This window comes from Pituophis catenifer, unplaced genomic scaffold (genome assembly GCF_029215685.1).
Source record: "Pituophis catenifer annectens isolate HBS135680 unplaced genomic scaffold, rPitCat1.0.hap2 SCAF_15, whole genome shotgun sequence".
NCBI lineage: Eukaryota > Metazoa > Chordata > Lepidosauria > Squamata > Colubridae > Pituophis > Pituophis catenifer.
The window spans coordinates 7,066,225-7,093,024 of NW_027256895.1; the positions used below are offsets into that span (position 1 = coordinate 7,066,225).

The 26,800-nt window shown below is 42.3% G+C and overlaps 2 protein-coding genes across 2 annotated transcripts; both read left to right on the top strand.

Moving 5' to 3' along the window:
* Nucleotides 1–10,173: 10,173 nt before the first annotated feature.
* Nucleotides 10,174–12,344, top strand: LOC139324842 (vomeronasal type-2 receptor 26-like). The gene is made up of 3 exons (XM_070954594.1): nucleotides 10,174–10,183; nucleotides 10,278–10,388; nucleotides 11,443–12,344. Exons 1-3 carry the CDS (start codon nucleotides 10,174–10,176, stop codon nucleotides 12,342–12,344), a joined length of 1,023 nt encoding a protein of 340 aa, XP_070810695.1.
* A 4,242-nt stretch (nucleotides 12,345–16,586) lies between these two features.
* LOC139324843 (vomeronasal type-2 receptor 26-like) lies at nucleotides 16,587–26,800 on the top strand. Its single transcript, XM_070954595.1, has 5 exons — nucleotides 16,587–16,877; nucleotides 17,472–18,335; nucleotides 19,416–19,643; nucleotides 24,699–24,825; nucleotides 25,899–26,800. Exons 1-5 carry the CDS (start codon nucleotides 16,587–16,589, stop codon nucleotides 26,798–26,800), a joined length of 2,412 nt encoding a protein of 803 aa, XP_070810696.1.

The window sequence follows — 26,800 nt, forward strand, 5'->3', positions numbered from 1 at the left end:
ATTCTAAAAGGAGTAAAGGCTAATTGAAAGGCTAATTAACTGCATCCATTTGGTCAACATACTATAAAAAAGATGTTGAGACTCTAGAAAAAGTGCAGAAAAGAGCAACCAGGATGATTAGGAGACTGGAGACTAAAACATAAGATGAATGGTTGCAGGAACTGGGCATGGCTAGTCTAGTGAAGAGAAGGACCAGGGGAGACATGATAGCAGTCTTCCAATATTTGAGGAGCTGCCACAGAGAAGAAGGAGTCAAGCTATTTTCCAAGGCACCCAAAGGCCAGTCAAGGAACAATGGATGGAAACTGACCAAGGAGAGATTCAACAGAAGTTGCCTTCGGAAGTTGTGGGAGCTTCATCACTTCAGACTTTCAAGAAAAGATTGGACTGCCATTTGTCAGAAATTGTGTAGGGTCTCCTGCTTGAGCTGGGGGTTGGACTATGAAGTCCCTTCCAATTCTGTTAATCTGACCAAAAAATATTGCTGGAAATACATTATGCACTAATACTTTAGAAACAGTTCCCAAACTAATGCATGGTTTTCTATGCAGTGACAAGTTATTCAAAAAATGATAGCAAAATCAGACGTACAGAGATGAAGCTGTCCGCTGGCTTTAAAAATCATAATTATATTTGTAGCTCACCTATGGTGCCCTGGTCCCTGGGAAGATTGATTCCACTCTGGTCCCTTCGTTCTATTCCATGGTCTCCAACGAAGCCCAACAATACTTGGGGATTCTTAAATTGCTTCAACATTTTGGATGGACCTGGATCGGGATCTTCATTCATGACAATGACAACGGACAGAAATTCCTGCAGACTCTGGAAGCTTTCCTTTTCCAGAATGGCATCTGCACAGCTTACAGACAAAAAATCCCACAGCGCATCCATTTGGATAACTTTGAGGAAATGATGGAAATAACATCATATATTGTTGTACCTTTAACTGATCAGAAAACCAAGGTGTTCCTCCTCTATGGAGAATCAGTGACGCTGGCCCAGCTGAGGACAATTCTATTCATACTAGATCTCAGAAATAAATTAAAAGATTCACCTATGAAAGTATGGGTCATAACAAGTGGCCTTGATTTCACACTATCCTTCCTGCAAAGAAGTTGGGACCTGAACGTTTTCCAGGGTGCCATTTCTTTTTCACTTCACTCAAGAGAACTTCTGGGGTTCAGTAAGTTTCTTGAGGGCATAAAACCATCCAAGACCAAAAGTCAGGGCTTCCTGAAGGAGTTTTGGGAACGAGCATTTGACTGTACTTTTCCAGATCCTGGTATGGAAATAGAGAAGAATGAAATGTGTACTGGCAAAGAGAGATTACAGGACCTACCTGGGCCTCTCTTTGAGATGGGAACCACTGTACATAGCTACAGTATCTATAACGGTGTTTATGCAGCAGCACATGCTTTGAATGCCATGTTGTCCTCTCAGCTCCATCAGAGATCCTTCAGGAAGGTTCAAACTGCTAAACTTTTTGAGCTGCAACCTTGGCAGGTAATTGTAAAAACAACAGAACACTTTAAAAAAAATATTAAACATTCTTTAAAAAAAAAAGAAAGCTTTAACAATTTTTCCTTTTCAACAGTTTTGCATCAGTAAAAAATTCTTACTCATACATTTTTTCTCCCTTATTCTAATGTATCTTTTGTACAGATTCTTCTAATATTAATTAATTTATTTACATATATACATATAAATACCCATGTACACAATTTCATTTCTACAGTTTTTGTTTCCTCATATTTGTTATTGTACTTCTACTCCTATTTCAACCATTATTTAATTTTTCCTTGCCTTTTATCTCTCTCCTCCAGCCATTCATACTATTTCTCCCACACTACGTAATATTCTGTTTCCTCTTTTTCTTGTATCTCCTTTGTAAATTTATCTATTTCCGCACATTCCAAAACTTTTCTGATCAAATTATCTTCGGTTGGTACATTACTGTTTTTCCAATTCTGGGTGTAGATTATTCTTGCTGCTGTGATATTATGAATAATTAAATATTGTATTTCTTTTTCATATGACCCTGGGAGTACTCCTAGTAAAAATATTTCTGGTCTCATCTCTATATGTTGTCTGGTTATTTTTTCTAATTGTGATCTGATTTTACTCCAATATTGTTTCGCCCTATGAAAGGACCACCACATGTGGTAATATGTTCCCTTTTGCTGTCTGCATTTCCAGCACGTTGGTGAAGTATTGGGAAATATCTTTGCCAATCTGGCTGGTGGCAAGTGCCACCTGTAAATCATTTTGTACATGTTTTCTTTATAGGATACAGACATTGTCAGTTTATAATTTTTGTTCCATAATTTCTCCCATTTATCCATTTCAATGTTATATCCAAATTTTTTTGCCCAAATTATCATATTTTCCTTAACTACCTCCTCTTCCAATTTGTACCTTAATAGATAGTTATAATTTTTTTTTATCAATTTATCTCCTGTTCCTTGGAGGATTTTATCTAATTCATGTACTTCTCTTTGGAATCCATATTGTATCAACTCTGTCTTATTTGCATGTAAGGCCACCAATCAATGTCTGTACCCTGTTCTTTTAATTCCTGCCTTGTTTTCAATTCCCCTTGACTATTTAACAAATCTTTATATCTTTTCATTTTGTCAATGTCTAATGCATTTGGGTAAATTTGTGCCTCCATTGTGGATAACCGTTCTGGAATTTTATCATAGTGATTCTTTTTTATCCCTTGCCCTGTTTGTAGTAGTGCCTCTGATTAAATGTCGTTGAAAATAGTAATGTTGTCTATTTTTTCCCTCCCATAAAAATGAATGCCACCCTCTCTGTAAATCGTATCTCTCTAATGTTAAAATTCTTTTGTTTCGTAATTCCATCCTGTCCTTGATCCATATAAGTGATGTTGCTTTATAGTAAATTTCCCAATCTGGGAGTCCAAATCCTCCTCTTTCTCTTCTATCTTGCAGTGATTATATTTTGATTCTTGGTTTTTTTTCCCCTGCCAAATATAGTTCGCTATTAATTTATTTAAGTCTTTAAAAAAGATTTTTCCTAATTTTATGGGTACTACTTGGAATAAGAATAGTATTCGTGGTAACACATTCATTTTAATCGATGCTTCCTCATACCATGCTAGAACAGTTTCTTCGAAGTTTGGGTCTCCAAATCGCATTATTTTTGACAGAAAACGTGGCCCCGACATTATAAAAAAATATATACGTTAATAAAGATCTGTGGTCAAAATGACCACAATACAAATTCAAACGCAGCTACAGAAAACACCAAATAACTTACGTACGCGCGATACTGCATACACTCTTATTGGTGGGGGAAAAAAAGCTATTCACAACCAGAATGATCCATTTCTAAAAAAATAGGGGTGTTCCAAACATTTTGGAAAACTGTTGAGGTCACTATAACCGCAGGTCTGTGATTATGGGCCAGCGGAAAATGCAGTTTTTCATAGACATTTGTGACTGCATACAGCTTCCTGTATTTAGAGCCCGAAAATAATTATATCTTCTGCAAGGTGAAATAATATGCTATATTTTCTATATTGCACCATCTCTATGATTGTGTTTCCTTGGATTTGAAACTTTAGATTGAAAGAGAAATGAGGATCTTTTTTTTTTTTTTTTAAAGAAGAGACTGGAAAACCACTTGTCTGAAATGATATAGGATCTTCTCCTTGAGCAGGGTGTTGGACTAGAAGACTTTCAATGTCCCTTCCAGCTCTATTCTGAATTGAAATTGAAATCCTACTGGCTGAACTATGAAACAATGAAAGGAATTGCACATTTTTCTTAGCCATTGCATATGAAGAAGGGAACATGATCAAGACTCATTCCATATTGGGTTCTACCCCTTTAAAATCTGAAATGATACTTTCCACGACTATTTGAAAGTTTGGCCAACTCAGACAGCTCAAACTGCCCAAGGAGCTGCTGATCCAGTTCTACAGAGGAATTATTGAGCCTGTCATCTGCACCTCTAGAACTGTCTGGTTTTGCTCTGAAACCCAACAAGACAGACACAGACGTCGACGGATAATTAGAACTGCAGAAAAAACAATGGCTACCAACCTGTCTTCCATTGAGGACCTGTATACTGCATGAGTCAAAAAGAGGGCTGTGAAAATATCCACAGAACACTGGACATAAATTGTTTCATCTTCTACCCTCAAAACAACGCACATCAGAACAACAACGCACAAGGACAGCTTTTTCCAGAATGCTATCACTCTGCTAAACAACTAATTCCCACAATACTGTCAAATTAACTACTAGGACTGTATTACTATTCTTCTTCTTCTCGTCCTTACTAGGACCTATTTCTTCCCACTTATGGCTATATCTTGTATCTTTACAATTTATATTGTTTTTATTGTTTCCTAGTATGATTTGATTACTTATTAGTATCCTATGACTATCACTAAGTGTGGTATCTTATGATACTTGATGAATATATTTTATTTTTTCTTTATGTACACTGAAAGCATATGCACCAAAGACAAATTCCTTGTGTGTCCAATCACACTTGGCCAATAAAGAATCACACTTGGCCAATAAAGAATTCTCTTCTCTTCTCTTCTCTTCTCTTCTCTTCTCTTCTCTTCTCTTCTCTTCTCTTCTCTTCTCTTCTCTTCTCTTCTCTTCTCTTCTCTTCTCTTCTCTTCCCTTCCCTTCCCTTCCCTTCCCTTCCCTTCCCTTCCCTTCCCTTCCCTTCCCTTCCCTTCCCTTCCCTTCTCTTCTCTTCTCTTCTCTTCTCTCCTCTCCTCTCCTCTCCTCTCCTCAGATCTGCTCTGCTCTGCTCTGCTCTACTCTACTCTATTCTATTCTACGTAAGTGATGGAGAAAAATTAGCCTGAGGCTCATATGAAGTCTGTGAGGTCAAAATATTCCTTGATAAAAATTAATTACTGGAATTAGGGAAGTAGAACTATGTCACCCTAACTGCAAGCAGAAATGAAATCTAATGAATATTCATCCCTTTTGTTTTCTTTCTTCTAAATGTTGTAAGCTTTTCTATTTTTTTCCTCTTGGCTTTCCTTTAGCTCCATCCCTACCTTCAAAGGGTTTCTTTCAACAATTCTGCTGGTGAGACAGTGTCCTTCAATGAGCAAAAGGAAATGAGAGGTGGAATTGACGTTGTGCACATGGTCATTTTTCCAAACAGGTCCTTCGAGAGGGTGAAAATTGGATGGATCGATCCAAATGGACCCCCAGAAGATGAATTTCTCATCAATGACAATATGATTTTGTGGCCTAGAGCTTTCAATCAGGTATGTATTCTTGTGGCTTCTTGAGAGAGCCCATGTTCTCCAGTTGGATCACCAACATTGATTTCATATCAAATCAGGTCTGGATTTAGCATAGATAACAATGCCATGTTTGAAAGACTTCAGGCAAGTGTTCCTTCACTTCTCCATATCATTCCACTTGCTTCCTTGCCTCTACTTTCTCTTTTCTCCAGTTCCCAATTTTGGTTCCTCAGTGGCTTTCACACACATCACCCCAAATAATAGGACTGTTATTATCTTTACTACAAAACCTGGACACTCAGACCAAATATGCCATAAGGCTGAACATCAGTCCCTCTTATTTTCTTTCTAGTGAAATCTCAACCTATCTGTTTTTATTAGCATCTGCAGAATACTCTCTAAGTTTAAGTTTACTTTATTGTCATTGCACCTCGTACAACAAAAATAAATGCCACCTTCAGTGTACATCATACATAAGCTGTATGAGTGTACAGTGTACAGTGTACATAAGCTGTTTTTCAGGCTCTAAATCTGACTTGTACTTCAATTAAAGTACAAATGAAAAATGTGATGCTTTGTTTATCCTACAAGCTTGGGACCTAGATTCTTGCAAATACTACTTTTCAAAATATTATGATTTCTGTATACAGGTAGCTCTTGACCTATGACCATATTTGGTACCAGATTTTCCACTGTTAAGCAAAGAAGCTGTTGAGTTGTGTGTGACTGACTTGACAACATTTTTGTTAAGGTTGTAAAGCGAATCACCATACAGTTTGTGAGACTAGACTGAAGCTGCCCTAACTAAAGATGAAGCAGGCATGTAAAGAAGCTGGATAGCCGGGAATGTTGTCTAAAAGATTCCTTCAGGAGATAGATAAGGAGTTACTACATCTTTATGGAGATTCACATGTCATCCATGCAGAAGTTGTGAATGCCCCAACACTGGGAAATTTTAAGAAGATGTTAGATAACCATTTATCTGAAGTGGTGTAGGGTTTCCTCCAAGGTCCCTTCCAACTCTCCTATTCTATTCTATTCTATTCTATTCTATTCTATTCTATTCTATTCTATTCTATTCTATTCTATTCTATTCTATTCTATTCTATTCTATTCTATTCTTCCATCCAGGATATGGTTGTCCCAAAGGTGCTTTTTCAAAAGGCAGATGTTTTGCTCTCATCATCGAAACATCTTCAATTCTAACTGAAGATTTAAAGAAGCTTCTAGAATGAGAAGCGAAATGTCTTCAAACAAAAACAAAGTCCAGTTGCTGTCAGGGTTTCAAGTAAAAGCCCAAATGAAATCAAAATTCCATAGCGAGAGGTTTCCTCAAAGTGGAGATTTATTAGGCATGTCATATTGGCACAGCTGGTAAAACCCGACTCTGAAGTTCCCCATGTTTTCCCCACCCAGTTCAAAGTCCAAAGTTCTTCCCCCCCCCCATCATACACAACCATCACATTCCCCAATCAGGTCTATCTCCCTATTCTGGATGTCTCCCATCCATGCCCCTCCAGGTGCTGGTGAGACTGTGCTTGGTTCCCAGAAGAAAGAATGTTATTTTGGCTACATGTTCCCCTGTTATCTATACTCCCCCTCCCTTCCCCCTCTCTTTCCCACAGTTCCATCCAGCCTCACTGTGGTACCCCTGAAGACATTCAAAAATGGCTCCTGCATTGACAGTTGCCTTATGAACAAGCACATTTTGGCAAATAACTAAGTCGTTAAGGAAAAATGTCACCTAAACCAGACAAAAGAAGTTCAGTTATTATTATTATTATTATTATTATTATTATTATTATTATTATTATTATTATTATTATTATTATTATTATTATTTAGATTTGTATACCGCCCTACTCCCGAAGGACTCAGGGCGGTGAACAGGCACAAAATAAAACACATAAATACAAAAGTTAAAAAACATAATTAAAACCAAATTAAATAATTTCGCCCGAGACAATAAAAATTCCCAATAATTTAAAAACAAATTAAAATTTCAGTTTAAAAAATTTAAAAGAATTTAAAAGAAAGGGGAGAAAATTAGGCCAGGCCGGCCTGCTGGAATAGGAGAGTCTTAAGAGCAGGAAGTGCGCAGATCCGGGATCCACCGTATCTCCGGGGGGAGCTCGTTCCAGATAGTAGGTGCCCCCATAGATGAGGCCCTTCCCCTGGGGGCCGCCAGTTGACATTGTTTGGCTGATGGCACCTGGAGGAGCCCCTCTCTATGAGAGCGTACCGGCCAGTGGGAGGCTGTTTGTGGTAGTAGGCGGTTGCGTAAATAACCAGGTCCTAAGCCATGGAGCGCTCTAAAGGTGGTAACCAAAACCTTGAAGCGCACCCGGAAGACCACCGGGAGCCAGTGCAGCTCGCGCAGGAGAGGTGTCACACGGGAGCACCATGTTGCTCCCATAACCACCCATGTGGCTGCACTCTGCACCAGTTGGAGCCTCCAGGTGCTCTTCAAGGGGAGCCCCATGTAAAGAGCATTACAATAGTCCAGGCGGGAGGTGACGAGGGCATGAGTGACTGTGTGTAGGGAGTCCCGATCCAGAAAGGGACGCAACTGGCGAATCAGGCGAACCTGATGAAAGATCCTCCCGGTCATGGCCGTCAAGTGCTCTTCTAAAGACAGCCTTGAATCCAGGAGGATGCCCAAGTTGTGAGTCCTCTCCGTGGGGGCCAGTGAGTCGCCCCCAATAGTCAGTGATGGCGTCAAATGACTATATTGGGACATCGGAAACCACAGCCACCCGGTCTTGGATGGGTTGAGCCTGAGCCTGTTCCTCCCCATCCATATCCACATGGCCTCCAGACACCGGGACATCACTTCAAGGGCATCGTTGGGGTGGTCCGGGGTGGAGATGTACAGCTGGGTGTCATCAGCGTACTGGTGGTACTTCACCCCGAAACCACGGATGATCTCACCCAGCGGCTTTACATAAATGTTGAACAAAAGGGGCGAGGGGACTGACCCTTGTGGCACCCCACATATGAGGGGCCTCGCGGTCGACCTCTGCCCCCCTGCCAACACAGACTGCAACCGGCCAGAGAGAAAGGAGGTGAACCACCGTAGTACAGTGCCCCCCACCCCTAACTCTTCCAACCAGTGCAGCATGATACCATGGTTGATGGTATCAAAAGCCGCTGAGAGGTCTAACAGGACCAGGACAGAGGAGCACCCCCTGTCCCGAGCCCTCCAGAGATCATCTACCAATGTGACCAATGCCGTTTCCGTGCTGTACCCGGGCCTGAAGCCCGACTGGAACTGATCCTGATACGTCGTTTCATCCAGGTGCTGGGGAAGCTGTTGCGCAACCACGCTCTCGATAACCTTCACCACAAAATGAAGGTTGGAGAGCGGACAGTAATTAACCAACATTGCCGGGTCCAAGGAAGGCTTCTTGAGGAGAGGCCTGACCACCGCCTCTTTCAAGGCAGCGGGGAAGTCACCCTCACCCAGCGAAGCATTTATAATCCCCTGGAGCCAGCCTCGCGTCACTTCCCGGGAAGCCAGCACTAACCAGGAGGGACACGGGTCCAATAAACAAGTGGTTGCATTCAGTCTGCCCAGAATCCTGTCCACGTCCTCAGGGGTCACAGGATCAAACTCATCCCAGATAACATTCTCAAGACCTGCCCCAGTCCCTCCCCTGAGACTACCCAGTCGGAGTCCAGATCTTCCCGGATCTGAGTCAATTTGTCATACAGATACTGAACAAAATCCTCAGCTCTACCTTCAAAGGGGTCCTACCGCGCTTCCTAGTGGAACAGGGAGTGGGTCACCCTAAACAGGGTGGCCGGGCGGTTATCTGATGACGCAATAAGAGCAGCAAAATAACTACATTTCGTTGCTTTTATCGCCACTAGGTAATTCCTAATATGAGATCTTACCAGTGTCCGGTCCGATTCAGAAAGACTGGCCCTCCAACTACTCTCTAGGCATCTTTTCTGGCGCTTCAAGTCCCTCAGCTCCTCAGTGAACCAAGGAGCCAAATGAGATCAGTGCCGGGTCAGAGGCCGCAAAGGCACAACCCAATCCAGAGCTCCAGCGGCCGCCCTATCCCAGGTGGCCATTAGGTCTCCAGTCGAGGCGTGTGCCAGAGCCTCAGGAAATGGCCCAAACCCCATCTGGAATCTATCAGGTTCCATCAGGTGCCTGGGGCGGAACCATCTTACCGGCTCTGCCTCTCTGCGGTGGGGTTTGAATGTCGAGATGAAGGAGAGAGTGATCTGACCATGACAAGTGCTCGGTAACTATATCCCATATCTCAAGATCACTCAGCCACTGTCCAGAGACAAAAACCAGATTCAGCGTGTTTCCCCTTTGTGTGGGTAGGGCCATGAATTAACTGGGTCAGGTCCATGGCTGTCATGGAAGCCACGAACTCCAGAGCCACCTCAGACGTCTCACCCACGGGCGGCAGGTTGAAATCCCCCATGACCGTAAGCCTGGGGATATCAACCGCCACCGTGGCGATGACGTTGAGTAGCTTGGGCACGGCTGCTGCCATGTGGCAGGGAGCCCGGTACATGATCAGCTAACCCATCTGAACCCCATGGCCCCACTTCACAAGGAGGGACTCACAGCTGGCCGTCTGAGGAATAGTGGCCTCCCTCGGTCTCAGACCTACTTTAATAATAACCGCTACTCCCCCGCCCCTGCCCTGTAACCTCAGCCGATGGAATGCGAGGAAAACTCTTGGGCACATTTCAACGAGGGGAACTCCCCCCTCCTGGCCCAACTAGGTAGAGCTAGAGCAAATGGGAACACCCCTTCCCCAAATTCTCATAAATATGAACCAGTTGCCAAGGATCTGAATTTTGATCACATGATTACAGGGATTTGCAAAGGTTGTAAGTGTGAAAAAGTCTGTAAATCACTTTTTTCAATCCTGCTGTAAACTCTGAATAGTCACTAAATGAACTGCTGTAAGTGAAAGACCACCTGTACATAGAGATATCTGAATGCATCGCTCTCATTCCAGTTTTTTTTCCTACTTATATTAGGTCTGTCCCCTTTCAGTGTGTAATGAACAGTGCCATCGTGGAAAACACAAGAAAAAGAAGGAAGGGGAAAAATTTTGTTGCTATGACTGTGTTCCTTGCCCTGAAGGGGAGATTTCAAACAAAACAGGTACATTATCCATTACTATAACAGTCGCTTGTTTCTCATCTAACAGCAGTAATATAAACTGCTGCATCAGTTAACTAACCAGAACTCTGAAACTAACATGATGTCAAGGAGTTCTGTTACTTTCCCACCAAAGTGGTACCTATTTATCTGCTCACATTTGCATGCTTTCGAATGCTAGGTTGACATAAGATGGGGCAAGGACAGGAGCTCACCCCATCATATGGTACTCACTGGTCATCCAAGGTGTTTCACTTTTCATTCAAGAAGCTGAAGAAGCTTCTTGGAGGAGAAGCAAAGCGTCTTCAAAGAAAAATTAGAAAGTCCAGTTGCCTCTTGAAAAAGCACCTTTGGGTCTTTGGGACTTATGTGAAATACAAATCAGTCCATGTTACGTTTGGTGGCTCTCAGTGAAGGTCCCCTGCTGACTTTTTCACTAAGGTGGGAGTAGAACTCACAATCTTGTGGTTCCTTGCAGAATGTCATAATCATGAGGTCAAATTGACATCTATCTATCTATCTATCTATCTATCTATCTATCTATCTATCCATCCATCCATCCATCCAGTGGTGGGATGCTGCCGGGTCGGACTGGTTCAAGTGAAACAGTAGTTCCGATGATCTGCTGGCCCCACCCACCCATCCCTGCCCTATCCTGTCCTATATTTCCTTCTTTCTGGTTCAGCTGATTTGCACGGCATAGCTGATTTCCGCACCTCCACTGTTCTACTTATCAGGGCCGCCTTAAAATGTAAACAGCTGAGCTTCAAATTGCTGTATTTTGAATGCTGCGCACAAGCGTGTTAGGCACGTGCTAACAGAACTGGTTGTTTAATAACTGGTTGCAGCCCACTATCTATCTATCTATCTATCTATCTATCTATCTATCTATCTATCTATCTATCTATCTATCTACCTATAGCTGTATATAAAGATACACACAGACAGAAACAAACTCATGATGTTACAACTCTCCTTGGGAGACAAAATGCTATACACAAATTAACCAGAAATATTTCTTTCTTCCTTCCTTCCTTCCTTTCTATCTGTCTTAAAGATATGGAAAAATGCCTCAAATGTCCAGAAGACCAATACCCAACCAAAGGAAAAGATGACTGCATTCACAAAGTTGTAACATACCTTTCTTACAAGGACCTTCTAGGGTTTACTTTGGCCTCCATTTCTATTTCATTGTTGGTGATCACTGCTCTCATATTCGGAATATTTCTTAAGCACAGAGATACCCCTCTGGTCAAAGCCAACAACCGGGACCTCACCTACATTCTCCTTATCTCCCTCTACTTCTGCTTCCTGTGTCCTCTCCTGTTCATTGGTCAACCCAGTGAAGTCACTTGCCTTCTCCGACAACCAACTTTTGGCATCATCTTCTCCGTGGCTGTTTCTTGCATCTTGGCCAAAACCCTCACTGTGGTTGTAGCCTTCATGGCTACCAGGCCAGGCTCCAACATGAAGAAGTGGGTGGGAAGAAGGATGGCAACTTCCATTGTCCTTTTCTTCTCTCTCATCCAAGTTGGCCTTTGTGCCATCTGGCTAGGATCTTTCCCTCCATTCCCACAGTTGAACATGCATTCTGTGACCGAGGCCATCATCAATGAATGTAACGAAGGCTCTCCGGTCATGTTCTCCTGTGTCCTAAGCTACATGGGCTTCCTGGCTCTTGCCAGCTTCTTTGTGGCCTTCTGCGCTCGCAGATTACCGGACAGCTTCAATGAAGCCAAATTCATTACATTTAGCATGCTAGTATTTTGCAGTGTTTGGGTGCTATTTGTTCCAACTTACTTGAGCTCCACGGGAAAAGCCTTGTTGGCTGTGGAGATCTTCTCCATTTTAGCTTCTAGTGCAGGATTATTGGGCTGTATCTTTTTCCCTAAATGCTACATCATTCTGTTCAGACCAGAGATGAATACCAAGGATCAGCTAGTAAGAAGAAAGAACTGAAGAATTCAATTCCTTTACTTTCTGGTACAATGTTGATTAGTATGTGTAAGATTTTGGGATCAAAAATTCATTGTAATGTCATTTATATTTCCTAATATTATTCAACTTCTTTACCAAGATTTATGGTGAAGATAATAAGAATAAAGAGTTACAATATTAGATATCTTTCCTTTCTTGTGCAATGTTTGTTAGTATGGGTAAGATTTGGGGATTCAAACATCAATTACCATCAATTCTGTTTGCCTAATAATATTTAGCTTCTTCATCAAGAAGGATATACAAAGCATTGAAACCTCTCCTCTGAGGCAGTCCAGTCTTATAAAAAGCTTGACATTTTGACTCCAAGGTGTTCTAAGGCATTTTTCACATGTTTGTGGATTCGCTTTATCAATAACACCAAGGTAAGTCCTGTCTGGACACTCTCAGATGACCTGGGAAGATCTTTCAGCCTTCCTGTGAATATGGCTGTCTAAGCTTGCTTTACAAAATGCCTCTTCAAATGTTTCTCCTGGTTTTTCTCCAGTTTTTCCTTTTATTGGCATCAATGCATTCTTAGGGTTCAACAGAACTCCACATAATGATGCCCAGATGTCAGATCGCTTTGCTTCGGAGCTCCCAATCCTCTGGGTACCAAATTACCGACAAAGGCAAACATTTTGGCAGAGCAAGGGGTGACAAGATAGCAGTGTTCCAATATCTAAGGGGCTGCTACAAAGAAGCGGGGCATCATCCTATATGCCAAAGCACCTGAAGGCAGGAGAGGATACAATGAATGGAAACTAATCAAGGAGAGGACCAAGGTAGAACTAAGGAGAGATTTCGTGACAGTTCGAATGATTGATCAATAGAATAACTCATCTCCAAAAATTGTGTTGCTCCAACACTGGAGGTTTTTAAGAAGAGTTTGGACAAACATTTGTCTAGCAGGGTTTTCTGCTTGAGCAGAGGTTTGACTTTTTCAGCCCGTTTTTGGGGCTTTTATGTCCCATTTTCGAGGCTTTTTTGGCCCTTTTTTGGGAGGGAAATGGGCAGGAAAAAAGCCCTGAAAACTGACCAAAAAAAGGCCCAAAAATGGGGCATGCAGAGGCCAAAAAATGGCCAGCAGGTGGGCGGGGCTTCAGCAATATTCGGTCTATTAGACACACAGACATTTTTGCCCCCTTTTTGGAGACAAAAAAAAGTGTCTTATAGTGCAAAAAATACGGTAATAGTTGTTATAAGGCCCAAGGTGAAGCCATATCATGAGAAGCAGAAGGCTGAAAGTGGCATAGAAAAACTCCAGAGAAAGTGATGTACATGCACAAAAGCACACTGAAATCATCTGACATGACAGGCAAGAGCCACGAGTCCCATTTAAGAGTTAATCAGAATAAAGAAAATGACACCCGAGTTGATGTGTGTTAGAGAGTCACTGGTATAGCAATAGCAAAGGCTATTATAGCTTATATGCCACTCCATAGTGTGTTACATGACTCTCAGGGTGGTTTGCAGTGTCAGCATTTTGCCCCCAACTATCTGAGCCTTCATTTTATCAGCCTTGGAAGGAGGGAAGGATGGGTCAATCTTGAGTCAACCAGGATCAAACTTCTTACTGTGGGCATAGTTAGACTGAAATTCTGCTTTCTTAGCATTGCGTCACCGAGCAATGATTGAACATGAAGGGCTGTCCAAAGGATTTGTTGGAAACCCCTAACCATGTACGTAACCTCCTTTCCAACTCCTCTTGAAAGAAGGGGACAACTCACAGCCGCTAGGAGGGTATAGCTGGGTGATTGCAGTTGGGTCAGCAAAACTAGGTGGGCATAGATGGGTGGTATAGCCAGGTGGGAACACTTGCTAGCTCAATATGCCACACTACCTTCCAAACTTGAAGGAAGAAAGAAAATACAATTATTAGCAAAAAAAAGTTTTTTAGAATTCCAAACCCAGCATTCAAAGAATTATTCTCTGAATTATCTCTCTCCGGATTTAGTCAAATCAATTTTGTTTCAGCCAACCTCTTGTTCAACTTTTTCCCAAGAGAAAATAAGTCTGAACATGTCTATTATGACCCTGATATTCAAAACTGGGAGGAGGGACCTGAAGTAAGTGAGTTTCTGAAGAGTTAATTTTTCAAATCTCTCCCTTTTTAATCTACTGGTATCCATCTGAATTTAGAATGTTAGCAGGCTGAGTTGATACACATCGACTTGCATTTATCTCTTTGTTAAGTGGGAACCAATCTAATTTTTCTCAAAAATGATAATGGTCCCAATCAGAGGCGGATTAAAATGGCAGTTGAAATGAACTACACTGTACAGATGCTGAAAGCTGAGATTTTCTCTCAGACGATGAAACAATCTATGGTTTTAGCTCTGATATTTAACTTAGTGGCAGATATAGCCAGTCTGCAATGTCACCAGAGTGATCTTATCCCCGTTCCTCATGAGTGGTACGAGCCAGCTGACCTCCTCATTGGTGGGATGGTCTCTCAGTTTGTGTATGCATTCAGAGAAGATCTATTTGAGGAAATGCCTTCACAGGTCTCAGCTGACTTTTCTGAGTCAGTGTTTTTACCTATGGAGATTCTCAGAAATCCAGGTCATAGTTATCTTGAAGGTTTAATGTCTTTTCTTTCAAAAGACAACTGGATTGTTCGTTTTTATTTGAAGAGGAAGAGGAAGAAGATGGAAGACTACCAGGGAAGGCTTTCAAAAAGAGACTGGACAACCATACTGTATGTCTGAAATGATATAGGGTCTCCCAAAGGTGCTTTTTCAAGAGGTATTGTAACTGGACTTTCTCTTCTTTCTTTGAAGATGATTTGCTTCTCAGAGCCGAAGAAGCTTCTTTTGATGAGAAGCGAAACGTCCTTAAAGAAAAACCAGAAAGTCCAATTGCCTCTTGAAAAAGCATCGTTAGGACAACCATGACCCTGATGACTGAGAATCTCCACAGACAGATATAGGATCTCCTACTCAAGCAGGAGGTTGGACTGGAAGACCTACGAGGTTCCTTCCAACTCTATTATTCTATCTTCTGAGACATTTTGCTTCTTTTGCAGGAAGCTTCATCAATTATAATGCTATAGATTATACAACAGTTATAATGTTATAGGTTACACATAATGTTCATTGGTTATCATTATAACTGATGCAGCATCTTTGAGAAGAATCTCAAAGGTGTTTTTTCAAAAAGCAACTGGACAACTATATCAGCTATGATCTGGATGACTGAGAATCTCCACTGATACCTTGGAAAATGATGACACAAATAAAGAAACAGTCCAGTTGCCTTTTGCAAGAAAAAATGCAACTTTGAAAAAATATGTTTGTGTGTATGTGTGTTTTGGTCACTACACCTGCAAATATTAGCCAGACTGACAACAAGGGTGGAACTGAGGAACCTTGTCTGTGAGAGATAATGTTTCATAAACTATAATACCTTACTCAGTATTAGCCCTACTGTTAAGTAACCAGTGCATTGGTCCATCCTTATGGATAATTCTTTTTATTTTGAAACATTGGCGTAAGATTCTAGAGAAAGGTAAAGTGCTAGGAAACAACAACAAAAATAGTCAGCCTCTATTTTCTTTGGTGTGAAAACAGTTACAATATCTAGCTTGCAAAAAAAAATAAATAAATAAAGTGTGACTATATTAAAGATATACTTTTATGCTGCTATATTTTATAGCCAGTTGACTTGAGCTGTAGTTTTCCCATTCATTTATAATAATGCAATAAACTTGATGTCAGTTAAAATTTTCTATGCATATGGGATTTTCTATTTAACATTTCCTTGTCTTCTCATGAAAATTACAATTGTGTTTTTGTCCTTGCAGCCTCTGTGCTCCATCCCTTCTTCTTCAATTTTTTTTCCTTTAATGGCTTCTGTGCTAAAAATTTAAATTTATTGATCAATTGATTCAATATGTAAACTGTAACTCTGAATGGTGAACAATGTTTTTTCTTTTCTTTTTTTTTTAAAAAAAATACAATTACAATTAAAAATTCAATTCAAAAAAATATTAATATTTGTTATAGTGTTGCATTTAACTGATTTCAATCTCTCAAGTTTTTTATTGCAAATCACAGTTTAAAAACTAAGTGGGCTTATGTAATTGAGTTTAGAAAAAACATCAAGTAAAAGAGTATTTTTGTAAACATGAATAGGATGCTGGCTAAGGATGTTTTGTAGCTTTGTAAACATTGGAAGCTTCATTTCTGCACATGTCTGGAAAAAGAATGCACTTCTATTTTCAGTATGGTGACAAAGTTCTACCAGCATGCCCTTGCCGTGGCCTTTGCTGTGAAGGAGATCAATGAGGATCCCCAGATCTTGTCTAATGTTACGCTTGGATTCCACATCTACGACAGCTACTATGATGCAAAGATGACTTATCGGACCACCTTGGACCTGCTCTTCAAATCAAGGAGCTTTCTTCTCAACTACAAATGTACTAGACAGAAGAATCTGATAGCCATCATTGGAGGACTTGGTTCTGATACCTCTTTTTGCATGGCAGATATCCTTGGTCTCTACAAGATTCCACAGGTAGGGGTTTTGCAGTATAAAACATGGAAATTACGTATTTTTTTTCTCACGTTAAACTCCTGGTGATTCTAAAAGGAGGAAAGGCTAATTGAAAGGCTAATTAACTGCATCCAGGTTTGGTCAACACACTATAAAAAAGATGTTGAGACTCTAGAAAAAGTGCAGAGAAGTGCAACCAGGATGATGAGGGGACTGGAGACTAAAACTTAAGACGAATGGTTGCAGGAATGGCTAGTCTAATGAAGAGAAGGACCGGGGGAGGCATGATAGCATGATAGAAGGACCGGGGGAGGCATGATAGCAGTCTTCCAATATTTGAGGGGCTGCTCCAGAGAGGAAGGGGTCAGGCTATTTTTCCAAAGCACCTGAAGGCCAAACAAGGAATAATGGATGGAAACTGACCAAGGAGAGATTCAACCTAGACATGAAGTGGAACTTCCTGACAGTGAGAACAATCCACCAATGGAACAGAAGTTGCCTTCAGAAGTTGTGGGAACTTCTATGCACTGACAAGTTGTTTCAAAAATGGTAACAAATCAGACATACAGAAATGAAGCTGACCCCCGGTTTTCAAAATTATAATTATATTTGTAGCTCGCCTATGGTGCTCTGGTCCCTGGGAAGATTGATTCCACTCTAATCCCTTCATTCTATTCCATGGTCTCCAACGAAGCCCAACAGTACTTGGGGATTCTTAAATTGCTCCAACATTTTGGATGGGCCTGGATCGGGATCTTCATTCATGACAATGACGATGGACAGAAGTTCCTGCAGACTCTGGAAGCTTTGCTTTTCCAGAATGGCATCTGCACAGCTTACAGACAAAAAATCCCACAGCGCCTCCTTTTGGATAACATTGAGGAAATCATCGAAATAACTTCATATATCGATGAACCTTTAATTGATCAGAAAACCAAGGTATTCCTCCTCTATGGTGAATCAGTGACACTGGCCCTGCTGAGGACCATTCTATTCATACAAGACCCCAGAAATAAATTAAAAGATTCATTTATGAAAGTATGGGTCATGACAAGTGGCATTGATTTCACACTATCCTTCCTGCAAAGAAGTTGGGACCTCGATTTTTTCCAGGGTGCCATTTCCTTTACATTTCACTCAAGAGAACTTCCTGGGTTCAATAAGTTTCTTGAAGGCATAAAACCATCCAAGACCAAAAGTCAGGGCTTCCTGAAGGAGTTTTGGGAGCGAGCATTTGCCTGTACTTTTCCAAATCCTGATATGGAAATAGAGAAGAATGAAATGTGTACTGGAAAAGAGAGATTACAGGACCTTCCCGGGCCTCTATTTGAGATGGGAACCACTGTACATAGCTACAGTATCTATAATGGTGTTTATGCAGCAGCACATGCTTTGAATGCCATGTTGTCATCTCAGTCCCATCAGAGATCCTTCAGGAAGGTGAAAACTGCTGAACCTTTTGAGCTGCAACCTTGGCAGGTAATTGTAAAAACAATGGAACTCTTTTATGCCCATGTTCAGATTGGCTTTTTCTCCTCAGCTATTTCCATGAGTAGCTCTTAACCACAGACCAGGGGTGTAATCCAGCAGGTTCTGACAGGTTCTGGAGAACTGGTAGCGGAAATTTTGAGTAGTTCGGAGAACCGGCAAATTTTTGTAACTTCCTAAAGAGCTGCTGATTCAGTTCTACAGAGGAATTATTGAGCCTGCCATCTGCACCTCTAAAACTGTCTGGTTTGGCTCTGCAACCCAACAAGACAGACTCAGACTTCAATGGATAATTAGAACTGCAGAAAAAACAATTACTACCAACCTGTCTTCCACTGAGGACCTGTATACTGCATGAGTCAAAAAGAGGGCTGTGAAAATATTTACAGACCCTTTGCATCCTGGACATAAATTGTTTCAACTTCTACCCTCAAAACAATGCTATAGGGCTCTGCACACCAAAACAAGAAAGCACAAGGACAACTTTTTCCCAAATGCCATCACTCTGCTAAACAACTAATTCCCACAATACTGTCAAATTAACTACTAGGACTATATTACTATTCTTCCTATCCTCATCCTTACTAGGACCTATTTCTTCCCACTTATGGCTATATCCATGTTGCTTGAATCTTTACAACTTATATTGTCTTTATTGTTTCCTAGTATGATTTGATTACTTATTAGTATCCTATGACTATCACTAAGTGTTGTATCTTATGATTCTTGATGAATATATTTTATTTTTTCTTTATGTACACTGAGAGCATATGCACCAAAGACAAATTCCTTGTGTGTCCAATCACACTTGGCCAATAAAGAATTCCATTCCATTCCATTCCATTCCTTTCCATTCTAGGTAATTGATGATGAAGAAATTAGCCTGAGGCTCATTTGAGGTCTGTTAGGTCATAATATTTCTTAATCAGAATTAATGACTGGAATTAGGGAAGTAGAACTATGTCACCCTAACTTCAAGCAGAAATGAAATCTAATGGATATTCATCCCTTTTGTTTTCTTTCTTCTAAATGTTGTAAGCTTTTCTTTTTTTCCCCTTGGCTTTCCTTTAGCTCCATCCCTACCTTCTAAGGGTTTCTTTCAACAATTCTGCTGGTGAGACAGTGTCCTTCAATGAGCAAAAGGAAATGAGAGGTGGAATTGACGTTGTGCACATGGTCATTTTTCCAAACAGGTCCTTCGAGAGAGTGAAAATTGGATGGATCGATCCAAATGGACCCCCAGAAGATGAATTTGTCATCAGTGACAATATGATTTTGTGGCCTAGAGCTTTCAATCAGGTATGTATTCTTGTGGTTTCTTGAGAGAGCCCATGTTCTCCAATTGGATCACTGACATTGATTTCACATCAAATCAGGTCTGGATTTAGCATAGGTAACATTGCCATGTTTGAAAGACTTCAGGCAAGTGTTCCTTCACTTCTCCATATCATTCCACTTGCTTCCTTGCCTGTACTTTCTCTTTTCCCCAGTTCCCAATTTTGGTTTCTCCATGGCTTTCATACACATCACCCCAAATAATAGGACTGTTATTATCTTTACTACAAAACCTGGACAGTCAGACCAAATATGCCATAAGGCTGAACATCAGTCCCTCTTATTTTCTTTCTAGCGAAATCTCAACCTATCTGTTTTTATTAGCATCTGCAGAATCCTCTCTAAATTTAAGTTTACTTTATTGTCATTGCACCTCGTACAACAAAATTAAATGCCACCTTCGGTGTACATCATACACTGATGTACACAACAACAATAATAATCACAACCTTCACATTCTACACAATTGAATTGAAAACCCCTGATACTGCATTAGTATTGCACTATACAGTAGAATTCAACTTAGTTACTGCTCTGGGATATAAGCTGTTTTTCAGGCTCTAAATCTGACTTGTACTTCAATTAAAGTACAAATGAAAAATGTGATGCTTTGTTTATCCTACAAGCTTGGGACCTAGATTCTTGCAAATACTACTTTTCAAAATATTATGATTTCTGTATACAGGTAGCTCTTGACCTACGACCATATTTGGTATCAGATTTTCCACAGTTAAGCAAAGAAACTGTTGAGTTGTGTGTGACTGACTTGACAACATTTTGTTAAGGTTGTAAAGCGAATCACCATACAGTTTGTGAGACTAGACTGAAGCTGCCCTAACTAAAGATGAAGCAGGCATGTAAAGAAGCTGGATAGCCGGGAATGTTGTCTAAAAGATTCCTTCAGGAGACAGATAAGGAGTTACTAAGTCTTTATGGAGATTTACATGTCATCCATGCAGAAGTTGTGAATGCCCCAACACTGGGAAATTTTAAGAAGATGTTAGATAACCATTTATCTGAAGTGGTGTAGGGTTTCCTCCAAGGTCCCTTCCAACTCTCTTATTCTATTCTATTCTATTCTATTCTATTCTATTCTATTCTATTCTATTCTATTCTATTCTATTCTATTCTATTCTATTCTATTCTATTCTTCCATCCAGGATATGGTTGTCCCAAAGGTGCTTTTTCAAAAGGCAGATGTTTTGCTTCTCATCCAAGAAACATCTTCAATTCTAACTGAAGATTTAAAGAAGCTTCTAGAATGAGAAGCGAAATGTCTTCAAACAAAAACAAAGTCCAGTTGCTGTCAGGGTTTCAAGTAAAAGCCCAAATGAAATCAAAATTCCATAGCGAGAGGTTTCCTCAAATTGGAGATTTATTAGGCATGTCATATTGGCACAGCTGGTAAAACCCGACTCTGAAGTTCCCCATGTTTTCCCCACCCAGTTCAAAGTCCAAAGTTCTTCCCCCCCCCCCCCATCATACACAACCATCACATTCCCCAATCAGGTCTATCTCCCTATTCTGGATGTCTCCCATCCATGCCCCTCCAGGTGCTGGTGAGACTGTGCTTGGTTCCCAGAAGAAAGAATGTTATTTTGGCTACATGTTCCCCTCAGTTATCTATACTCCCCCTCCCTTCCCCCTCTCTTTCCCACAGTTCCATCCAGCCTCACTGTGGTACCCCTGAAGACATTCAAAAATGGCTCCTGCATTGACAGTTGCCTTATGAACAAGCACATTTTGGCAAATAACTAAGTCGTTAAGGAAAAATGTCACCTAAACCAGACAAAAGAAGTTCAGTCATTATTATTATTATTATTATTATTATTATTATTATTATTATTATTATTATTATTATTATTATTATTTAGATTTGTATACCGCCCTACTCCCGAAGGACTCAGGGCGGTGAACAGGCACAAAATAAAACACATAAATACAAAAGTTAAAAAACATAATTAAAACCAAATTAAATAATTTTGCCCGAGACAATAAAAATTCCCAATAATTTAAAAACAAATTAAAATTTCAGTTTAAAAAATTTAAAAGAATTTAAAAGAAAGGGGAGAAAATTAGGCCAGGCCGGCCTGCTGGAATAGGAGAGTCTTAAGAGCAGAAAGTGCGCAGATCCGGGATCCACCGTATCTCCGGGGGGAGCTCGTTCCAGATAGTAGGTGCCCCCATAGATGAGGCCCTTCCCCTGGCTGATGGCACCTGGAGGAGCCCCTCTCTATGAGAGCGTACCGGCCGGTGGGAGGCTGTTTGTGGTAGTAGGCGGTTGCGTAAATAACCAGGTCCTAAGCCATGGAGCGCTCTAAAGGTGGTAACCAAAACCTTGAAGCGCACCCGGAAGACCACCGGGAGCCAGTGCAGCTCGCGCAGGAGAGGTGTCACACGGGAGCACCATGTTGCTCCCATAACCACCCATGTGGCCGCACTCTGCACCAGTTGGAGCCTCCAGGTGCTCCTCAAGGGGAGCCCCATGTAAAGAGCATTACAATAGTCCAGGCGGGAGGTGACGAGGGCATGAGTGACTGTGTGTAGGGAGTCCCGATCCAGAAAGGGACGCAACTGGCGAATCAGGCGAACCTGATGAAAGATCCTCCCGGTCATGGCCGTCAAGTGCTCTTCTAAAGACAGCCTTGAATCCAGGAGGATGCCCAAGTTGTGAGTCCTCTCCGTGGGGGCCAGTGAGTCGCCCCCAATAGTCAGTGATGGCGTCAACTGACTATATCGGGACATCGGAAACCACAGCCACTCGGTCTTGGATGGGTTGAGCCTGAGCCTGTTCCTCCCCATCCATATCCACATGGCCTCCAGACACCGGGACATCACTTCAAGGGTATCGTTGGGGTGGTCCGGGGTGGAGATGTACAGCTGGGTGTCATCAGCGTACTGGTGGTACTTCACCCCGAAACCACGGATGATCTCGCCCAGCGGCTTTACATAAATGTTGAACAAAAGGGGCGAGGGGAGTGACCCTTGTGGCACCCCACATATGAGGGGCCTCGCGGTCGACCTCTGCCCCCCTGCCAACACAGACTGCAACCGGCCAGAGAGAAAGGAGGTGAACCACTGTAGTACAGTGCCCCCCACCCCTAACTCTTCCAACCAGTGCAGCATGATACCATGGTTGATGGTATCAAAAGCCACTGAGAGGTCTAACAGGACCAGGACAGAGGAGCACCCCCTGTCCCGAGCCCTCCAGAGATCATCAACCAAAGCGACCAATGCCGTTTCCGTGCTGTACCCGGGCCTGAAGCCCGACTGGAACTGATCCTGATACGTCGTTTCATCCAGGTGCTGGGGAAGCTGTTGCGCAACCACGCTCTCGACAACCTTCACCACAAAATGAAGGTTGGAGAGCGGACAGTAATTAACCAACATTGCCGGGTCCAGGGAAGGCTTCTTGAGGAGAGGCCTGACCACCGCCTCTTTCAAGGCAGCGGGGAAGTCACCCTCACCCAGCGAAGCATTTATAATCCCCTGGAGCCAGCCTCGCGTCACTTCCCGGGAAGCCAGCACTAACCAGGAGGGACACGGGTCCAATAAACAAGTGGTTGCATTCAGTCTGCCCAGAATCCTGTCCACGTCCTCAGGGGTCACAGGATCAAACTCATCCCAGATAACATTCTCAAGACCTGCCCCAGTCCCTCCCCTGAGACTACCCAGTCGGAGTCCAGATCTTCCCGGATCTGAGTCAATTTGTCATACAGATACTGAACAAAATCCTCAGCTCTACCTTCAAAGGGGTCCTACCGCGCTTCCTAGTGGAGCAGGGAGCGGGTCACCCTAAACAGGGCGGCCGGGTGGTTATCTGATGATGCAATAAGAGAAGCAAATTAACTACATTTCGTTGCTTTTATCGCCACTAGGTAATTCCTAATATGAGATCTTACCAGTGTCCGGTCCGATTCAGAAAGACTGGCCCTCCAACTACTCTCTAGGCGTCTTTTCTGGCACTTCAAGTCCCTCAGCTCCTCAGTGAACCAAGGAGCCAAATGAGATCGGCGCCGGGTCAGAGGCCGCAAAGGCACGACCCAATCCAGAGCTCCAGCGGCCGCCCTATCCCAAGCGTCCATTAGGTCTCCAGTTGAGGCATGTGCCAGAGCCTCAGGAAATGGCCCAAACCCCATCTGGAATCTATCAGGTTCCATCAGGTGCCTGGGGCGGAACCATCTTACCGGCTCTGCCTCTCTGCGGTGGGGTTTGAATGTCGAGATGAAGGAGAGAGTGATCTGACCATGACAAGTGCTCGGTAACTATATCCCATATCTCAAGGTCACTCAGCCACTGTCCAGAGACAAAAACCAGATTCAACGTGTTTCCCCTTTGTGTGGGTAGGGCCATGAATTAACTGGGTCAGGTCCATGGCTGTCATGGAAGCCACGAACTCCAGAGCCACCTCAGACGTCTCACCCACGGGCGGCAGGTTGAAATCCCCCATGACCGTAAGCCTGGGGATATCAACCGCCACCGTGGCGATGACGTTGAGTAGCTTGGGCACGGCTGCTGCCATGTGGCAGGGAGCCAGGTACATGATCAGCAAACCCATCTGAACCCCATGGCCCCACTTCACAAGGAGGGACTCACAGCCGGCCGTCTGAGGAATAGTGGCCTCCCTCGGTCTCAGACCTACTTTAATAATAACCGCTACTCCCCCGCCCCTGCCCTGTAACCTCAGCCGATGGAATGCGAGGAAAACTGGTGGGCACATTTCAACGAGGGGAACTCCCCCCTCCTGGCCCAACTAGGTAGAGCTAGAGCAAATGGGAACACCCCTTCCCCAAATTCTCATAAATATGAACCAGTTGCCAAGGATCTGAATTTTGATCACATGATTACAGGGATTTGCAAAGGTTGTAAGTGTGAAAAACGTCTGTAAATCACTTTTTTCAATCCTGCTGTAAACTCTGAACAGTCACTAAATGAACTGCTGTAAGTGAAAGACCACCTGTACATAGAGATATCTGAATGCATCGCTCTCATTCCAGTTTTTTTTCCTACTTATATTAGGTCTGTCCCCTTTCAGTGTGTAATGAACAGTGCCATCGTGGAAAACACAAGAAAAAGAAGGAAGGGGAAAAATTTTGTTGCTATGACTGTGTTCCTTGCCCTGAAGGGGAGATTTCAAACAAAACAGGTACATTATCCATTACTATAACAGTCTCTTGTTTCTCATCTAAAGCAGTAATATAAACTGCTGCATCAGTTAACTAACCAGAACTCTGAAACTAACATGATGTCAAGGAGTTCTGTTACTTTCCCACCAAAGTGGTACCTATTTATCTGCTCACATTTGCATGCTTTCGAATGCTAGGTTGACATAAGATGGGGCAAGGACAGGAGCTCACCCCATCATATGGTACTCACTGGTCATCCAAGGTGTTTCACTTTTCATTCAAGAAGCTGAAGAAGCTTCTTGGAGGAGAAGCAAAGCGTCTTCAAAGAAAAATTAGAAAGTCCAGTTGCCTCTTGAAAAAGCACCTTTGGGTCTTTGGGACTTATGTGAAATACAAATCAGTCCATGTTACGTTTGGTGGCTCTCAGTGAAGGTCCCCTGCTGACTTTTTCACTAAGGTGGGAGTAGAACTCACAATCTTGTGGTTCCTTGCAGAATGTCATAATCATGAGGTCAAATTGACATCTATCTATCTATCTATCTATCTATCTATCTATCTATCTATCTATCTATCCATCCATCCATCCATCCATCCAGTGGTGGGATGCTGCCGGTTCGGACTGGTTCAAGTGAAACAGTAGTTCCGATGATCTGCTGGCCCCACCCACCCATCCCTGCCCTATCCTGTCCTATATTTCCTTCTTTCTGGTTCAGCTGATTTGCACGGCATAGCTGATTTCCGCACCTCCACTGTTCTACTTACCAGGGCCGCCTTAAAATGTAAACAGCTGAGCTTCAAATTGCTGTATTTTGAATGCTGCGCACAAGCGTGTTAGGCACGTGCTAACAGAACTGGTTTTTTAATAATTGGTTGCAGCCCACTATCTATCTATCTATCTATCTATCTATCTATCTATCTATCTATCTATCTATCTATCTATCTATCTATCTACCTATAGCTGTATATAAAGATACACACAGACAGAAACAAACTCATGATGTTACAACTCTCCTTGGGAGACAAAATGCTATACACAAATTAACCAGAAATATTTCTTTCTTCCTTCCTTCCTTCCTTTCTATCTGTCTTAAAGATATGGAAAAATGCCTCAAATGTCCAGAAGACCAATACCCAACCAAAGGAAAAGATGACTGCATTCACAAAGTTGTAACATACCTTTCTTACAAGGACCTTCTAGGGTTTACTTTGGCCTCCATTTCTATTTCATTGTTGGTGATCACTGCTCTCATATTCGGAATATTTCTTAAGCACAGAGATACCCCTCTGGTCAAAGCCAACAACCGGGACCTCACCTACATTCTCCTTATCTCCCTCTACTTCTGCTTCCTGTGTCCTCTCCTGTTCATTGGTCAACCCAGTGAAGTCACTTGCCTTCTCCGACAACCAACTTTTGGCATCATCTTCTCCGTGGCTGTTTCTTGCATCTTGGCCAAAACCCTCACTGTGGTTGTAGCCTTCATGGCTACCAGGCCAGGCTCCAACATGAAGAAGTGGGTGGGAAGAAGGATGGCAACTTCCATTGTCCTTTTCTTCTCTCTCATCCAAGTTGGCCTTTGTGCCATCTGGCTAGGATCTTTCCCTCCATTCCCACAGTTGAACATGCATTCTGTGACCGAGGCCATCATCAATGAATGTAACGAAGGCTCTACGGTCATGTTCTCCTGTGTCCTAAGCTACATGGGCTTCCTGGCTCTTGCCAGCTTCTTTGTGGCCTTCTGCGCTCGCAGATTACCGGACAGCTTCAATGAAGCCAAATTCATTACATTTAGCATGCTAGTATTTTGCAGTGTTTGGGTGCTATTTGTTCCAACTTACCTGAGCTCCACGGGAAAAGCCTTGTTGGCTGTGGAGATCTTCTCCATTTTAGCTTCTAGTGCAGGATTATTGGGCTGTATCTTTTTCCCTAAATGCTACATCATTCTGTTCAGACCAGAGATGAATACCAAGGATCAGCTAGTAAGAAGAAAGAACTGA

Excerpts from the sequence above, each read along its gene's own strand:
- LOC139324843 (XM_070954595.1), top strand. The coding sequence starts at position 16,587 with ATGGTGACAAAGTTCTACCAGCATGCCCTTGCCGTGGCCTTTGCTGTG. Across the intron at positions 16,878-17,471 it reads GTCTCTACAAGATTCCACAG|CTCGCCTATGGTGCTCTGGT; the intron begins GTAGGGGTTTTG and ends TTATATTTGTAG. Across the intron at positions 24,826-25,898 it reads GGAGATTTCAAACAAAACAG|ATATGGAAAAATGCCTCAAA; the intron begins GTACATTATCCA and ends TCTGTCTTAAAG.
- LOC139324842 (XM_070954594.1), top strand. Across the intron at positions 10,389-11,442 it reads GGAGATTTCAAACAAAACAG|ATATGGAAAAATGCCTCAAA; the intron begins GTACATTATCCA and ends TCTGTCTTAAAG.